We start from the raw sequence: 15,114 nt of genomic DNA, 5'->3' as shown, positions 1-15,114 counted from the left end.
GATTTCCTTTAGGATGGACTGGTTGGATCTCCTTGCAGTCCAAAGGACTCTCAAGAGTATTCTCCAACACCACCGTTCAGAAGCATCAATACTTCAGCTCTCAGCTTTCTTTAGAGTCCAACTCTCACATCCACACATGACCACTAGAAAAACCAGAGCTTTGACTATATGCTCGTTTCTTGGGAAAGTAATGTCCCTGCTTTTTAATATGTTGTCTAGGTCGGTCATAACTTTTCTTTCAAGGAGCAAGCGTCTTTTAATTTCATGGCTGCAGTCACCATCTACAGTGATTTTGGAGCCCGAAAAAATAAAGTCTGTTACTGCTTTCATTGTTTCCCCATCTATTCACCATGAAGTGAAGGGACCAGATGCCATGATGTTAGCTTTCTTTTTTTTTTTTTTTTAATTTATTTATTTTTTATTTTACTTTACAATTCTGTATTGGTTTTGCCATACATTGACATGAATCCACCACGGGTGTACATGTTAGCTTTCTGAATGTTTAGTTTTAAGCCAACTTTTTCACTCTTTTCTTTCACTTTCATCAAAAGGTTCTTTAGTTCTTCACTTTCTGCCATAAGGGTGGTGTCATCTGCATAACTGATATTTTTTATATTTCTCTTGGCAATCTTGATTCCAGCCTGTGCTTCATCCAGCCCAGCGTTTCTCATGATGTACTCTGCATAGAAGTTAAATAAGCAGGATGACAATATACAGCCTTGACATACTCCTTTTCCTATTTGGAACCAGTCTGTTGTTCCATGTCCAGTTCTAACTATTGCTTCTTGACCTGCATAAAGATTTCTCAGGAGGCAGGTTAGGTGGTCTGGTATTCCCATTTCTTGAAGAATTTTCCAGAGTTTGTTGTGATCCACACAGTCACAGCTTTGGCATAGTCAACAAACCAGATGATTTTCTGGAACTCTTGCTTTTTCAATGACCCAATGGATGTTGGCAATTTGATCTCTGGTTCCTCTGCCTTTTCTAAATCCAGCTTGAACATCTGGAAGTTCACGGTTCACATCCTGTTAAAGCCTGGCTTGGAGAATTTTGAACATTACTTTGCTAGCGTGTGAGATGAGTGAAACTGTGCAGTAGTTTGAACATTCTTTGGCACTGCCTTTCTTTGGGATTAGAATGAAAACTGACATTTTCCAGTCCTGTGGCCACTGTTGAATTTTCCAAATTTGCTGGCATACTGAGTGCAGCACTTTCACTGCATCATCTTTTAATATTTGAAATAGCTCTACTGGAATTCCATCACCTCCACTAGCTTTGTTGGTAGTGATGCTTCCTAAGGCTCACTTGACTTCACGTTAAATGATGTCTGGCTCTAGATGAGTGATCACAGCATTGTGGTTATCTGGGTCATGAAGATCTTTTTTGTATAGTTCTTCTGTGTATTCTTGCCACCTCTTCTTAGTATCTTCTGCTTCTGTTAGGTCCATACCATTTCTGTCCTTTATTGTGCCCATCTATGCATGAAATGTTCCCCGGGAATCTCTAATTTTTTTTAAGAGATCTCTAGTCTTTCCTATTCTATTGTTTCCTCTATATCTTTACACTGATCACTGAGGAAAGCTTTCTTATCTCTCCTTGCTAGTCTTTGGAACTCTGCATTCAAATGGGTATATCTTTGTTTTTCTCCTTTGCCTTTCACATCTTTTCTTTTCTCAGCTATTTGTTAAGAACTCCTCAGACAACCATTTTGCCTCTCTGTATTTCTTTTTCTTGGGGATGGTCTTGATCACTACGTCTAGTTCTTTAGGCCCTATATCAGATTTCATCCCTTGAATCTATTTGTCATTTCCACTGTATAATCATAAGGGATTTGATTTAGGTCATACCTGAATGGTCTAGTGGTTTTCCCTACTTTCTTAAGTCTGATAATAATTTGGCAATAAGGAGTTCATGATATGAGCCACAGTCAGCTCCCGGTGTTGTTTTTGCTGACTGTACAGAGTTTCTCCCTGTTTGGCTGCAAAGAACATAATCAATGGGTTGGCCAAAAAGTTTGTTCAGGTGTTCTGTACCAGCTCACTGAAAAACTCTTCTGTTTTGGCCAACACAACAGTATCTGGGCTTCCCTGGTAGCTCAATCCATAAATAATCCACCTGCAATGCAGGAGACCTGGATTCGCAATGCAGGAGACCTGGATTCGATCCCTGGATTGGAAAGATCCCCTGGAGAAGGGCAGGGCAACCCACTCCAATATTCTTGCCTGGAGAATCCCCATGGACAGAGGAGCCTGGTGGGCTACAGGGGGGTCCATGGGGTCACAAAGAGTCAAACACAACTGAGCAACTAAGCACAGCACACACAGAGCACACAGTATCTAGGAATTCCTGCACTGATTTCTAAATTCAAACATCCGGGAATAAACAGTCTATAGAACCCCACGGTATATAAGACCAATTTGAAGAAAACAGGGAAAACCGCTAGACCATTCAGGTATGACCTAAATCAAATCCGTTATGATTATACGGTGGAAGTGAGAAATAGATTTAAGGGCCTAGATCTGATAGACAGAGTGCCTGACGAACTATGGAATGAGGTTCGTGACATTGTACAGGAGACAGGGATCAAGACTATCCCCATGGAAAAGAAATGCAAAAAAGCAAAATGGCTGTCTGGGGGCAGCCTTACAAATAGCTGTGAAAAGAAGAGAAGGGAAAAGCAAAGGAGAAAAGGAAAGATATAAGCACCTGAATGCAGAGTTCCAGAGAATAGCAAGAAGAGATAAGAAAGCCTTCTTCAGCGATCAGTGCAAAGAAATAGAGGAAAAGAACAGAATGGGAAAGACTAGAGATCTCTTCAAGAAAATCAGAGATACCAAGGGAACATTTCATGCAAAGATGGGCTCGGTAAAGGACAGAAATGGTATGGACCTAACAGAAGCAGAAGACATTAAGAGATGGCAAGAACACACAGAAGAACTCTACAAAAAGGATCTTCATGACCCAGATAATCATGAGTGTGTAATCACTCACCTAGAGCCAGACATCCTGGAATGTGAAGTCAAGTGGGCCTTAGAAAGCATCACTATGAACAAAGCTAGTGGAGGTGATGGAATTCCAGTTGAGCTGTTTCAAATCCTGAAAGATGATGCTGTGAAAGTGCTGCACTCAATATGCCAGCAAATTTGGAAAATTCAGCAATGGCCACAGGACTGGAAAAGGTCAGTTTTCATTCCAATTCCAAAGAAAGGCAATGCAAAAGAATGCTCAAACTACCGCACAATTGCACTCATCTCAACATGCTAGTAAAGTAATGCTCAAAATTCTCCAATACAGGCTTCAGCAATACGTGAACCGTGAACTCCCTGATGTTCAAGCTGGTTTTAGAAAAGGCAGAGGAACCAGAGATCAAATTGCCAACATCCGCTGGATCATGGAAAAAGCAAGAGAGTTCCAGAAAAACATCTATTTCTGCTTTATTGACTATGCCAAAGCCTTTGACTGTGTGGATCACAATAAACTGTGGAAAATTCTGAAAGAGATGGGAATACCAAACCACCTAACCTGCCTCTTGAGAAATCTGTATGCAGGCCAGGAAGCAACAGTTAGAACTGGACATGGAACAACAGACTGGTTCCAAATAGGAAAAGGAGTACGTCTAGGCTGTATATTGTCACCCTGCTTATTGAACTTATATGCGGAGCACATCATGAGAAACGCTGGACTGGAAGAAACACAAGCTGGAATCAAGATTGCCGGGAGAAATATCAATAACCTCAGATATGCAGATGACACCACCCTTATGGCAGAAAGTGAAGAGGAACTAAAAAGTCTCTTGATGAAAGTGAAAGAGGAGAGTGAAAAAGTTGGCTTAAAGCTCAACATTCAGAAAACAAAGATCATGGCATCTGGTCCCATCACTCCATGGGAAATAGATGGGGAAACAGTGGAAACAGTGTCAGACTTCATTTTTTGGGGCTCCAAAATCACTGCAGATGGTGACTGCAGCCATGAAATTAAAAGACACTTACTCCTTGGAAGAAAAGTTATGAGCAACCTAGATAGCATATTCAAAAGCAGAGACCTTACTTTGCCGACTAAGGTCCGTCTAGTCAAGGCTATGGTTTTTCCAGTGGTCATGTATGGATGTGAGAGTTGGACTGTGAAGAAGGCTGAGCGCCGAAGAATTGATGGTTTTGAACTGTGGTGTTGGAGAAGGCTCTTGAGAGTCCCTTGGACTGCAAGGAGATCCAACCAGTCCATTCTGAAGGAGATCAACCCTGGGATTTCTTTGGAAGAAATGATGCTAAAGCTGAAACTCCAGTACTTTGGCCACCTCATGGGAAGAGTTGACTCATTGGAAAAGACCCTGATGCTGGGAGGGATTGGGGCAGGAGGAGAAGGGGACGACAGAGGATGAGATGGCTGGATGGCATCACCGACTCGATGGACACAACTCTGAGTGAACTCCGGGAGTTGGTGATGGACTGGGAGGCCTGGCGTGCTGCCATTCATGGGGTCGCAAAGAGTCGGACACGACTGAGCGACTGAAATGAACTGAACTGAACTGAACTGATCCTTTGTAGTACTTATTTAGGATCTAGGGCACCCTAATTTTACAGTTTTGAAGCACAGGACACTTTTAAATAGGTCATCAGCTAAAAGCATTAATCCAACAATCCTTTCAGTGGCTACATCTGAAATTGCAAACATAGCTGTGATAATGTTTATTTTTTCCCCCTATAGTTTGGGGTAGTTAATTATAAAATACATTGCTTTACTTAAAAAACTGGGATTTCAAGAAAAGTTTACTAAAGTTTTGCAGTATCACACTGTTTTCTGTTACTGAGGCAAAAATTCACTTATCTCAATCAAAACTCTACATCTCTGAAGAGGACTGAGGAAACATCACGGTTTTATTTCCACAGTATGTTTAATTGTCTTAAAATAGCCAAACCTCTAAATATTAGCCCCTCCAGGCTGAGTATACCAGAGAGGAAATGCATCTTCTATATAGGAAAAACCACTGAGGCAGGAATATGACCTCCTGTATAGCTCATGCAGCAATTCATTTGCTGAATCAAAACAAAAACCTTAAAAAAAAAAAGCTTTTAATTAAAAAATAAAATAAGACCTAGGTCAACTTCTTAACATTCATATCAAACATTATTGCTAAAACAACTTGAGAAAAAGCTCTGAAATTGTTTTGCCACTCATTATTTTTATAGCATTGTTTTTCTCCAGTGGATCTAGCAGTAAAGAATCCGCCTGCCAATGCAGGAGACACAAGAGACGCAGGTTCGATTCCTAGGTCAGGAAGATTTCCTGAGGAAGAAAATGGCAACACATTCCAGTATTCTTGCCTGGGAGATTCCATGGACAGGGGAGCCTGGCAGGCTACAGTCTATGGGGCCGGAAAGAGAAGGATACAACTGAGTGACTGAGCACGCGCGCGCGCACACACACACACACACACACACACACACACACAGACACACACACACACACATATTCAGGAAATACCTCAGGAGTGATTCTTTTTTATCTAAGAATACTTGAAAACAGAGAAGAACACAGAGAGGGAACAAAAGAAGAGAGAGGAAGGGAGGAGACGGGAAAGGAAGGGTAAGGTGAAAAAGGAGAGAGGAGGGAAGACCAAGCTGTGGAATACTCAATTCTAAACTTCTCTAAATTTAGGCCCCATATCGCAATTTTTAGAAACATTAAGTCTAAGGGGTTTATTACAACTCACTTCCCCATCCTGGCTCTCAGATTTTCATCTGGAAAATCTGGCAGAGCAGTGGTTTCTAATAGTTTCCCACAAGGGAGAAGTTGGCTTTTATGTACTTGTCAGTTTAAAAAAAAAAAGGCATTTCTTGAATTATTAAAATAATCTTCATTTTACAAATAGCAGCTATTTCAGTTTTTAAAAATCACTGTATTTATTTAAGAAGGTACTATATACCTGCATATAGCAAATGTGAGAGTCATTCTGGGTGGAATTTCAAGAGTTCTTTACAACTCCTTGAACAACTCCTTGAACTCTATACGACTGCCTTTCCAGCACAGTCAAGATCACACCATACACTACAGGGCACCTTTTACTGTGAAACTACCCTCACACAATAGGTGACACACATAAATTTCTAAAAAATATGTATCTACGGTTTTTCAGCTTCCAAATTATATGATACTGCTTTGTACTTTACCTCAGGGGGAAAAAAAATTAAACATATTACTCAAAAAAAATTCAAACACCAAACAGCATTTTTAAAAATGTTTTTATTAAAATTTTATTCTTAATAATGATTACCTTCAAAGTCATAAGGAAGAGCATGCAATGACTTTTTTTTTTTACTTTCTATGTTATCCATAACTTTGTATGGATTCCATTTATAACACATATCTATTAAAAAAAAAACACTAGAAAAAATACATAAAACATTTTCATAAATATAATAGTGGCACTAAGATACATGATGTCAAGGTTAAAAGGCATTATCTCTGCCCTCTAAGAGGTTATGCTCTGAGAAGGAACAGGAAATTAGGCCAGAGATAGGATTTCTAAACTAGCAAGAGAGCATCTAGTAGTCATGATTTACTCATTCATTCATTCACACAGTCACATATTTGCTGAGTCTTTGCCAGCTATGTGAAAGATCTGAAGCCAGATCAAGGTAAAGAAAAACAAGAAACATACCTAAGTCAAGATTTAGCAGTGGTCTCATTAAAAAAAAAAAAATAACCACCCCCTACCCTCCAAAAAAACCTATGGAATTTTGAGGAAAAGAGAAACTGAGTTTGTCTGAGAGCCAGTAAATGGACTTCTTAGAGACCTCCATCACCTTATGTGTCTTGTGGGCATGCCACATGCTTTAGATCTCTGGGACTATTTGACTAACTTACTGTAACAGACATAATTTTGTATCTTTCTGCTTAAAGTTCTGGACTTACGCCATTAATTTAATTTACCCTCATCTTGCCACTATGGTGTTCTGGACCTAAAATGAATCAGTGCTTTCTAGGCATATTTCTGAAAATGCATTAACTTTGATCTTTAAAGAAAAAGAATTTGCTCTCAGAATAGCTAGCTACCTTCATTTCAAGAAATGTCTCTACCACAAGTGCACAGGTGCTCATCAGATGCTAATCGTGAGTAAACTAACTTTGAGGTGCTGGAACTTCCCATTTGAAGGACAGTAAAAATACAAAAAAAACATAATAAATTCCCTTACTGCTGAGAGGAAAGAAGAAAGAAGGTTGGCCTGGTAGATGAGAGGACTGTAGATTGTATATTTCGTGTTCAATGTTTAAAAGCGGGAAAATGCTAATGACTAAAAAACTGCAAAGGAGTTAATAAACTTTAGAGTCTAGAAATGGCTTTGATGCACAGTCTACATCTCTCAGACCAAAATCTTAAGATAATGTGAAAACTTTGCTAAATATAGGAAAGAGCAAGATTAGCAGTGAGCAATTAAACCTAAGTAGAGTTATGGAAGCGGCTTCCCCAGTGTCTCTGCAGTAAAGAATCCGCTTGCCAAAGCAAGGGACACAGGAGGCGTGGGTTTGATCCCTGGGACAGGAAGACCCCCGGGACGATGAAATGGCAATCCACTCCAGTATTCTTGGCTGGGAAATCCCATGAACAGAGGAGCCTGGCAGGCTACAGTCCTCGGGGGTCACAAAGAGTCGGACACACAGAGATGGAAATCAGACTGGAGAAAGCAAAAAGTGGGGAGTCTGGATTGTGATTTCAGAAAGAAAATTCAGCAAAGAGGCTAAAACTGACCAAAAATCTAAGTTTGTTAACTAATGAAAGTGCTCTTTTTAAGGGGAAAAAAAAGCTTTTATCTAAACTAAAAAAAATTTTGGAATATTGTTGGAACCTTTTTCTATTGGAGAATACTTTTGTCTAGCATTCACAAATTGCATGATGCATTTGAAATATACATCTACTGATATACAAAAAATGGTTGAGAATTATTTCAAATCTTGTAGCACAGAACCTCAAATGTTTCCAAAGAAATAAAGCATTACTTCTAAACAATGGCAACAGTATTTCCATTACAAAAAGTATGCAGATGTTCCAAAAAAAAAAACCCTTTTAAACCCAGAAACAATGATGTGTGTTAAAATTCATCTTAGACTTAATTCTTGACTTAATTCTTTTCACTACAAATGAATTCAAACACATCTGTCTCCTATTTAAGAGGGATTTCCCAAGGTAAAAATACTGAAGTAGTTATTTTTTTTAAAGTCTGTCCAAATGATGAGTATCTTTGACCATCTTAAAACTAAGCAAGTGCTAGATTTTAACCTAGAAGAAAAAAGTTTTCAAATATTCCCCTTCCCTAAAGTCAGCTGCTACCATGACCTCCGTTGAGACGTTCACAAAAAAGTCCCAGCGTGCCCGGTCCCTTCCTAAAGGAAAGGGCAGTGGGAAGGGGCAGACATCCACTGCATTCTCAGTCTCTACTGGAATTTGCCCAATGATTCCAAATTGTAATTGTATATAAAGGTTTACATTAATACGAGAAGTAGAGAGTTTTTAAAACTGGAGTTTAAAAATCTATGCCAGAATATTAAGCAAATTATTACTAAACTTCCTTTTCAAACTGAGTTGGAGTTTCAATATTAAGAACACTCTCAATGTTTGTGTATGTTTTACCCAATCATGGTCACCAACTTTATTTTCTTTAATTAGGGTCCAAAAAAAATCATTAGGGAGCAACCAGACTATCATCAAGAGTTATATTAGAGAAAGATACACTTTATTAGATGTGAATACTTCCCAGAACAAAAACCACACCGCCATTAGGACATTCTTAGTATAGTGTATCATTTCCTTTGATGATCTTTGAACCAGAAAAATCAGTTGCTTACAAAAACAATGATCTCTCAACAATTTCTGACCACCTTCAAAGTGAATCAATATATGTAATTCTAATTTAATGAAACAGCTACATAAATTTCCATACCACTTTATATAAACTGGACTGCCTCATATCAAGTTGTGCAAAACGAAAACCAATCCACATGAGTTCAACTCCAGAGTTTAGCAATGGAAAAATCTTGCATTTATAGATGGAAAGTGTTTGTTGAAACCCTTGAGAAAAGAATATACTGGAATAAACCATTCATGTCTTGGTTAGAAACCAAAAGAACTAAGAGTAATACAAATGCATACATAGAGAGTTTCAAGTTTGTTTCAGGTCACTAATGTACAGGGAGCGAGGTAAATCCACAGCACTACACGACTGTGTGCTCTGCTTAGTTGTGTCTGACTCTTTGCAACCTGGTGGACTGTAGCCCACAAGGCTCCTCTGTCCACGGGGATTCTCCAGAGAAGAATACTGAAGTGAGTTGCCATGCCCTCCTCCAAGAGATCTTCCCAACTCAGGGATCAAACCCAGGTCTCCCACACTGCAGGCAGATTCCTTACCAACTGAGCCAGCAGGGAAGCCCTAGTTAACAAATCGAGGTTGTGTCTGAACTCCAATTCTTATCCTACTCCTCACACCCCCCAAGGAAGCATTATATATGCAAGGATATATATAAACACACACACACAACTTCATACCACAAAGGTTAAAGACAATCTCTAAGACTAGGACTTTCAAAGTGCAAATTTGCCTTTCCCACCACTCAGCTCCAGACTTGACAGTGCAAAGAAAAGATCATTTACATATGAATGTAAGAACCTTTACCAAAACCAGGATAGGAACTCAAGGGTTGAAAAATAACACTTGATAAAAATCTCCGGCCTAAAAAACTCTAACATCCTTTAGGAACAACAGGACAGACCCAAACGCATTAAAAACTCTACACAAAACCAGAGACTGTCTCCTGGTGTTTAGAACTCTGGGGCCTAAAGCAGTCAAGCTTTCTTTGGATCCTGGGTTCAGCCCTAGCAGCCACAAGACCTTATGAGTCAAATCAGGTTGGCAATGAAACACACAATTCCAAGAAAGCAAAGATCCTTTTCAATTCCACCTTCCCAGGACAACTAAGACCACAAGAGTCAGCTGAAACAAATGACATCCACTACAAAGGCAATCTCTGCAAGCCGGGATAGCACTCTGGGACTTCTATGCTTCCCAGGGACAAATAACAGCCTAAGATTACAAAAGATTTCAGCGATCCAGCACCCAAGAGCTCAGTTTAAAAAAAAAGGGGGGGGAGGGGTCTAGGATGAAGACAAGAGGCAAGAAGTCAATGGGCTTCTTGCTAGAAGTGAAGCCAGACCAGTAGTAATCAAGCTCTTACATCTGGACATCAGTATAGGAAGCTAGTAAAATTCAAGATCACAATGAGTCCCCTGCCTCCCCTCGCTTACTGCTTTTTGTGAGAATATTCTTATTTATAGCAGCTTCCCATCTGGCTGCTCGCGCTGGGCAATGCCCAGACTAAACTTTTAAACCTGGAAAAAGGTGGGAAAGTCAGCCAGCCAGACGCAGCGCTAGGAAACGTAGACAGAAGGAGGGAAAGAGTCAAGTTTCAAAACAAAGGTTCCACAAGGAACTGAACGTCGACCACTCCCCGCTTCCTAGCCTTCAAGCCAGCTAGGCTGGGCCTGAATTTCTAAGAAGAGAAGTTAAGTCAGAGGAACCCAGCTCTGGAGCTTTCACTAACCGCACGGCTATTCTGGAGAACCTTTGCACAACCACTTGATAAGAGTGGTGTTGGCCTCTCCCCCCATCTCCCGACGGTGGAGAAAAACGGGCTCAGAACTTAGGTGACTTGCCCACGGTCCCGCAGCAGAACCGGAATTCAATTTCTTCCCGGCCAGGGCGGGCCGGCACCCGGTGGGCGCCAAGCTAAGGCCGCGGGGGCCGCCGAGACTAGGAAGGCCCTCCTCCCTCGGGAGGGACCCGGCGCTGGGAGCCGGAGGGGCCCGGCGCGCGCTCCACGGCCCGGCCCCTACCTTCCTTGACTCCCGGCAGCTTGGACTGGTCGATGGTGACTTCAGCCATGTTGGCCTGGGGTCGGGGCTGCACTTCGCCTCCGGCTTCCCGGCCGCCGCCTACACAGAGCACGGCCCCGGCGCGCAGCAGGAGCAGCGCCCGACGCGGCGCAAAGTCTAGCCGGCAGCGCTCGAGCCCGGAGGACGGGGCGGGCCGCCGTGCAAGGGCTAGCGACAAGGGCGGCGGGAGACCGACCCGGGCGCAGCAGGCTGCGCCGCCGCAGCCACCTGCTCCCGCGCCCCCGGCCCGGATCAATACCGAATACCCGGAGCCCGGAAATGGACCCGGGCCGGCCAGTACGGAGGGAGAGAGGAGACAGAAAGGCGGGCGGGCGGGCGGGCCTGGGTGGGAAGGGGGAGGGGAGCTGCAGGTCTGTAACCGCAATTCAAGTGGCTGGCGAGCGCAGATCGGCTCCTGCGGCCGCCTCCCTGCTGTCTCCTTTGTGCCGAGTGACGCGCCCGCGGCTAGGGCCCCCGCCCCCTCGCCCAGCCTCCCTCCCAAGGGAGGGTCGCGTCTGTCGGCGGGGGCCTTGTGTCCTGAAGGCCTCGGCCAAAAGGCCGCACAGATCTCCCACAACAGTCGTTTCTGTCGCCGGTGTGGTCCCCATTCTTGGGCTCTTTCCACAGGATGCTTCCTGTGTGCCTGGCTCTCTGGGACACTGTCTCCTGGGATTAGAGGAAAGATGATGTTTGGTCATTAAAAACTCTCTACTACAATGTACAGAACTAGAGAGCCGCTGATCAGAAGCTAGGCGAGTTAAGAGAATGTTCACAACCAGTTGAGAGAACTGAGTCATTCATTCATCAAAAATGCACGAACGTCTACCGAGTCCAATGTTAGATACTGTGGGTGATAACAACATACGTCAGACATCTCCCTCTTCTGGCATGTCACACATTGGTCTATAATTGTGACATTTTTATTTCCCCGAAATAGCATCTCCTGGCAACAGAATTCGCCCTCCCTCAGGAAGTCCTCTTCGGGAGGGGCCTCCTCTTCCAAGCTTGTGCAATCAAAGAACATCTCCACCATCAACAAGCTTCCTCCCTCACCTACATATATTCATCTAAGGATGGGTGTGTGACCAAGACAAGTCAAGTAGAATACTTCTCTGAGGTTATTATATAAAGAAGGACAGATAAGCATTGTTTCTTGTGAGGAGGGTTGACTCTTCTTAATAGACAATGAGGCCAAACTGAAGACAGAAGTAAAGTTAAGAAGACAGTAAAGATGAGGAGGGTGTGTTCTGGTGTTACCATAGTAGCAACCAGCCGGTCCCTGAGATTCCCACTGCTCTGGATTCTGGTATTTACCTCCAGCATCTTCTCAATTTAGGCTAGCACATTTTACTACCTTAAACGAGTAAAAGTTGATATTCTGTCACTCAACAGCTCAAAGAGTAACTGTATGAGAGGCCACATGGAGGAGGGTTTATTTGGACTTGCCATTGACTTAAGATTAGCAAAAAATTAAGAGAGGATTTTCTAAGCCAGAGGGTGGAAAACCCTGGGCCACTGAATTTGAATGGCTGCTTTTTATGTGTTTAAATGATTACATTTAAGTGCTTATAGAAATACAACATAATATTTTCAATCTTGCCTCTTTGTACTCAAATTATAAAATAATTACTATTGGATCATTTTCAGAAAAGGTTAGCCAACCCTATTACTAGGCAGAAAGAATACCAGCAAATTAAGTGTGTAAATAGAAATATTAGAAAAGTAGCTTTGTGGGAATTTTTAAGTTGCCTGCCTTCTATGACTTTTTTTTTTAACTTCCCATGGTCATAGAGAATATTTATAATAACAGTATTTTCTGTTTTCCTCCCCCAAATTCATTGTCTTCATTCCTGTCATGCTCTGCTCTGGGAGGGTGACATTTATGAAAACATCACCAGGGTCTCCTTGCCCTGTGGCTTCTTTTTGAGTTAGACCAATGCACAACATTGGCAAAAGATTAAAAAAAAAAAAAAAGGAGGAGGGAAATGTCAGGGTGTGTATTACATGCCTTTCCTTTATGCTACCTAGGCCAAAATTTTGGTCATACTGTGTCTCTCTGACTACAATGCCTGTCTAGAAACCTCTTTCCCAGAGTTCCAGCTCTCATGAGTCTCTCATAATACCATTTCTCTACAGTGCCCCTTCAGGCCCAGAATGGTAATAGCTTCACACTGTTACTGGTTCCCTTAACCATACCCATACCTTTGTAAATAATCCCTTAATTATATTCTTTCCAGTTTAACTATTTTGAGTGTGCCTTCTTTTGCCTAGACTCTGATTAGTATAGTTGAGATATGCCAAAGGGTCATTGCTTTGTTTTCCTTAACATCGACATTTCTTATGATCACTGTAAGACCATAAAACATAGGCATCTATTCATATGATCTCCACTTCCTATTCTCTTGGTCTTTCTTGACTATTTCAATAATAGTTTTTAACCTCATTGCTCCAAGAAACAGCTGTTTTTATTAGAATTAACAATGATCTCCATGTTGCCAAATCCAGGAGTCAATTCTCAGTTTTCCTCTTATTGGCTTACTATTCCCATGTAATAGATATGATTTAACTCATCTTCTTAATACATTTTTTTGTTTTGGGCTGGTTTTAGTTTTTGTATTTTCCCTTACCTCATTTATCTCCCTTACTTATCTACACCACTAGCCATGTTGTTAAAAAATGATTTAAACAATGTAAGCTCACTTTTGAGAGTTCTTCTGGATACTGGTATCTGCCAGTTATTGGAGATAGTTATAGGCTTCCCAGGTCATGCAATGGTAAAGAATCTGCCTGCCAATGCAGGAAATACGGGAGATGAGGGTTCGATCCTTGGGTTGGAAAGATCCCCTGGCGAAGGGAATGGCAACCCACTCCATTATTCTTGCCTGGGAAATCCTGTGGACAGAGGAGCCTGGCAGTCTACAGTCCATGGGGTCACAGAGTCGGACACAACTGAACACACACACACAAGCTAGCAACTCCACCTGAATTGTTTTTACCAGGTTATAAAAAAAGTATGTCTGAAACCAAATTCATATATACACACATTTAGGCACAAAAAGTCATAAAATCCACTCTGAAAACTTAATAAAGCCTCAATTCCTTATCCTTTTATAGCCTCTAACTACACAGTCCATAAAAGATTTGTGCAAACACACACATTATTTTGGAATCATGCCTTGAGCACCATTGTACAAATTAAAGACTGAAAGACTCTGTTGGTTCTTATACCCTACCCAAATAAGAGTGGGGAATTTCTTTAAAATATTTAAACCAATTCACATATCTATATATTTCAAATATTCCCAAATTTAAACTGATTCCTACTATTCATTATATTGTGCTATGAAATTTCTGTTATTAATCTAAATTTTTTGAAAATAGCTTAATGTTCCTATTACAATTTTCTTTGAAGTGTAGCCTTCTGGTAAAATCCTAAGTTATAACACCTCAGTTTGTATTCCTAGTTAGGCAACTGACCACCCCTAGAATGTACACCAAAACTAAACACACATACACACACACTCCTATGTGTCTTTCTTTATGGGTACCTCTCAATTTCCTAGACCTTCAAATGCTGGAGTGTTTCAGACTGCACTTTAGTACTCAAACTATTCCTTCCTAACTATTCTTATTACTTTTAATTATTAATCCAGTCTCTTTGCTTTAATTATTAACCCTTGGGTAAATGAAATTGCCAGTACAGCACAATTTTGACTGAAAAAAATTGACAATTAATGTGGTTCAACCTAATATTCTGACAAACCCCAAAATGTATATTTTCAACCCAGATTCTCCATGAGTTCCATCTTCATGTATCCAACTGCTAAGTTTCATATTCATTTAAAGGTTTGATTGGCTGTAGTGTCAAATATGTTGACAAAATAAGGGCAACAAGGACTGGAAAAGAGAACTTTTGACTGACTTCCAGGTTATTCATAAGGAAGCAGCAGTAGGAGAGTTGAGAGAGAGTAATCAGATTACGAAGTTTTTTGTATACTTATCAGTTCAGTTCAGTCACTCAGTCATGTCCAGCTCTTTGCAACCCCATGAACTGCAGCACGCCAGGCCTCCCTGTCCATCACCAACTCCTGGAGTTCACCCAAACTCATGTCCATTGAGTCAGTGATGCCATCCAACCATCTCATCCTCTATCATCCCCTTCTCCTCCTGCCCTCAATCTTTCCCAGCATCAG

At 41.4% G+C, this 15,114-nt stretch overlaps 1 protein-coding gene across 2 annotated transcripts in view; it reads right to left on the bottom strand.

Moving 5' to 3' along the window:
- The window catches only part of CCDC50 (coiled-coil domain containing 50), an 83,761-nt gene extending 72,411 nt beyond the window's left edge, over positions 1 to 11,350 (bottom strand). For both annotated transcript variants that reach the window (XM_040253324.1, XM_040253333.1), the window contains exon 1: positions 10,883 to 11,350. In XM_040253324.1, coding sequence (XP_040109258.1) covers positions 10,883 to 10,931 — 49 coding nt within the window. In that variant the 5' untranslated portion in view covers positions 10,932 to 11,350. The remainder of the gene's footprint in view (positions 1 to 10,882) is intronic.
- Between the last annotated feature and the right edge of the window lie 3,764 nt (positions 11,351 to 15,114).

The sequence above is a fragment of the Oryx dammah genome, unplaced genomic scaffold, assembly GCF_014754425.2.
Source record: "Oryx dammah isolate SB20612 unplaced genomic scaffold, SCBI_Odam_1.1 HiC_scaffold_2, whole genome shotgun sequence".
Classification (NCBI taxonomy): Eukaryota; Metazoa; Chordata; class Mammalia; order Artiodactyla; family Bovidae; genus Oryx; species Oryx dammah.
The sequence above is the reverse complement of the archived record's forward strand: the minus strand, read 5'-3'. Positions and strand labels throughout refer to the sequence as shown.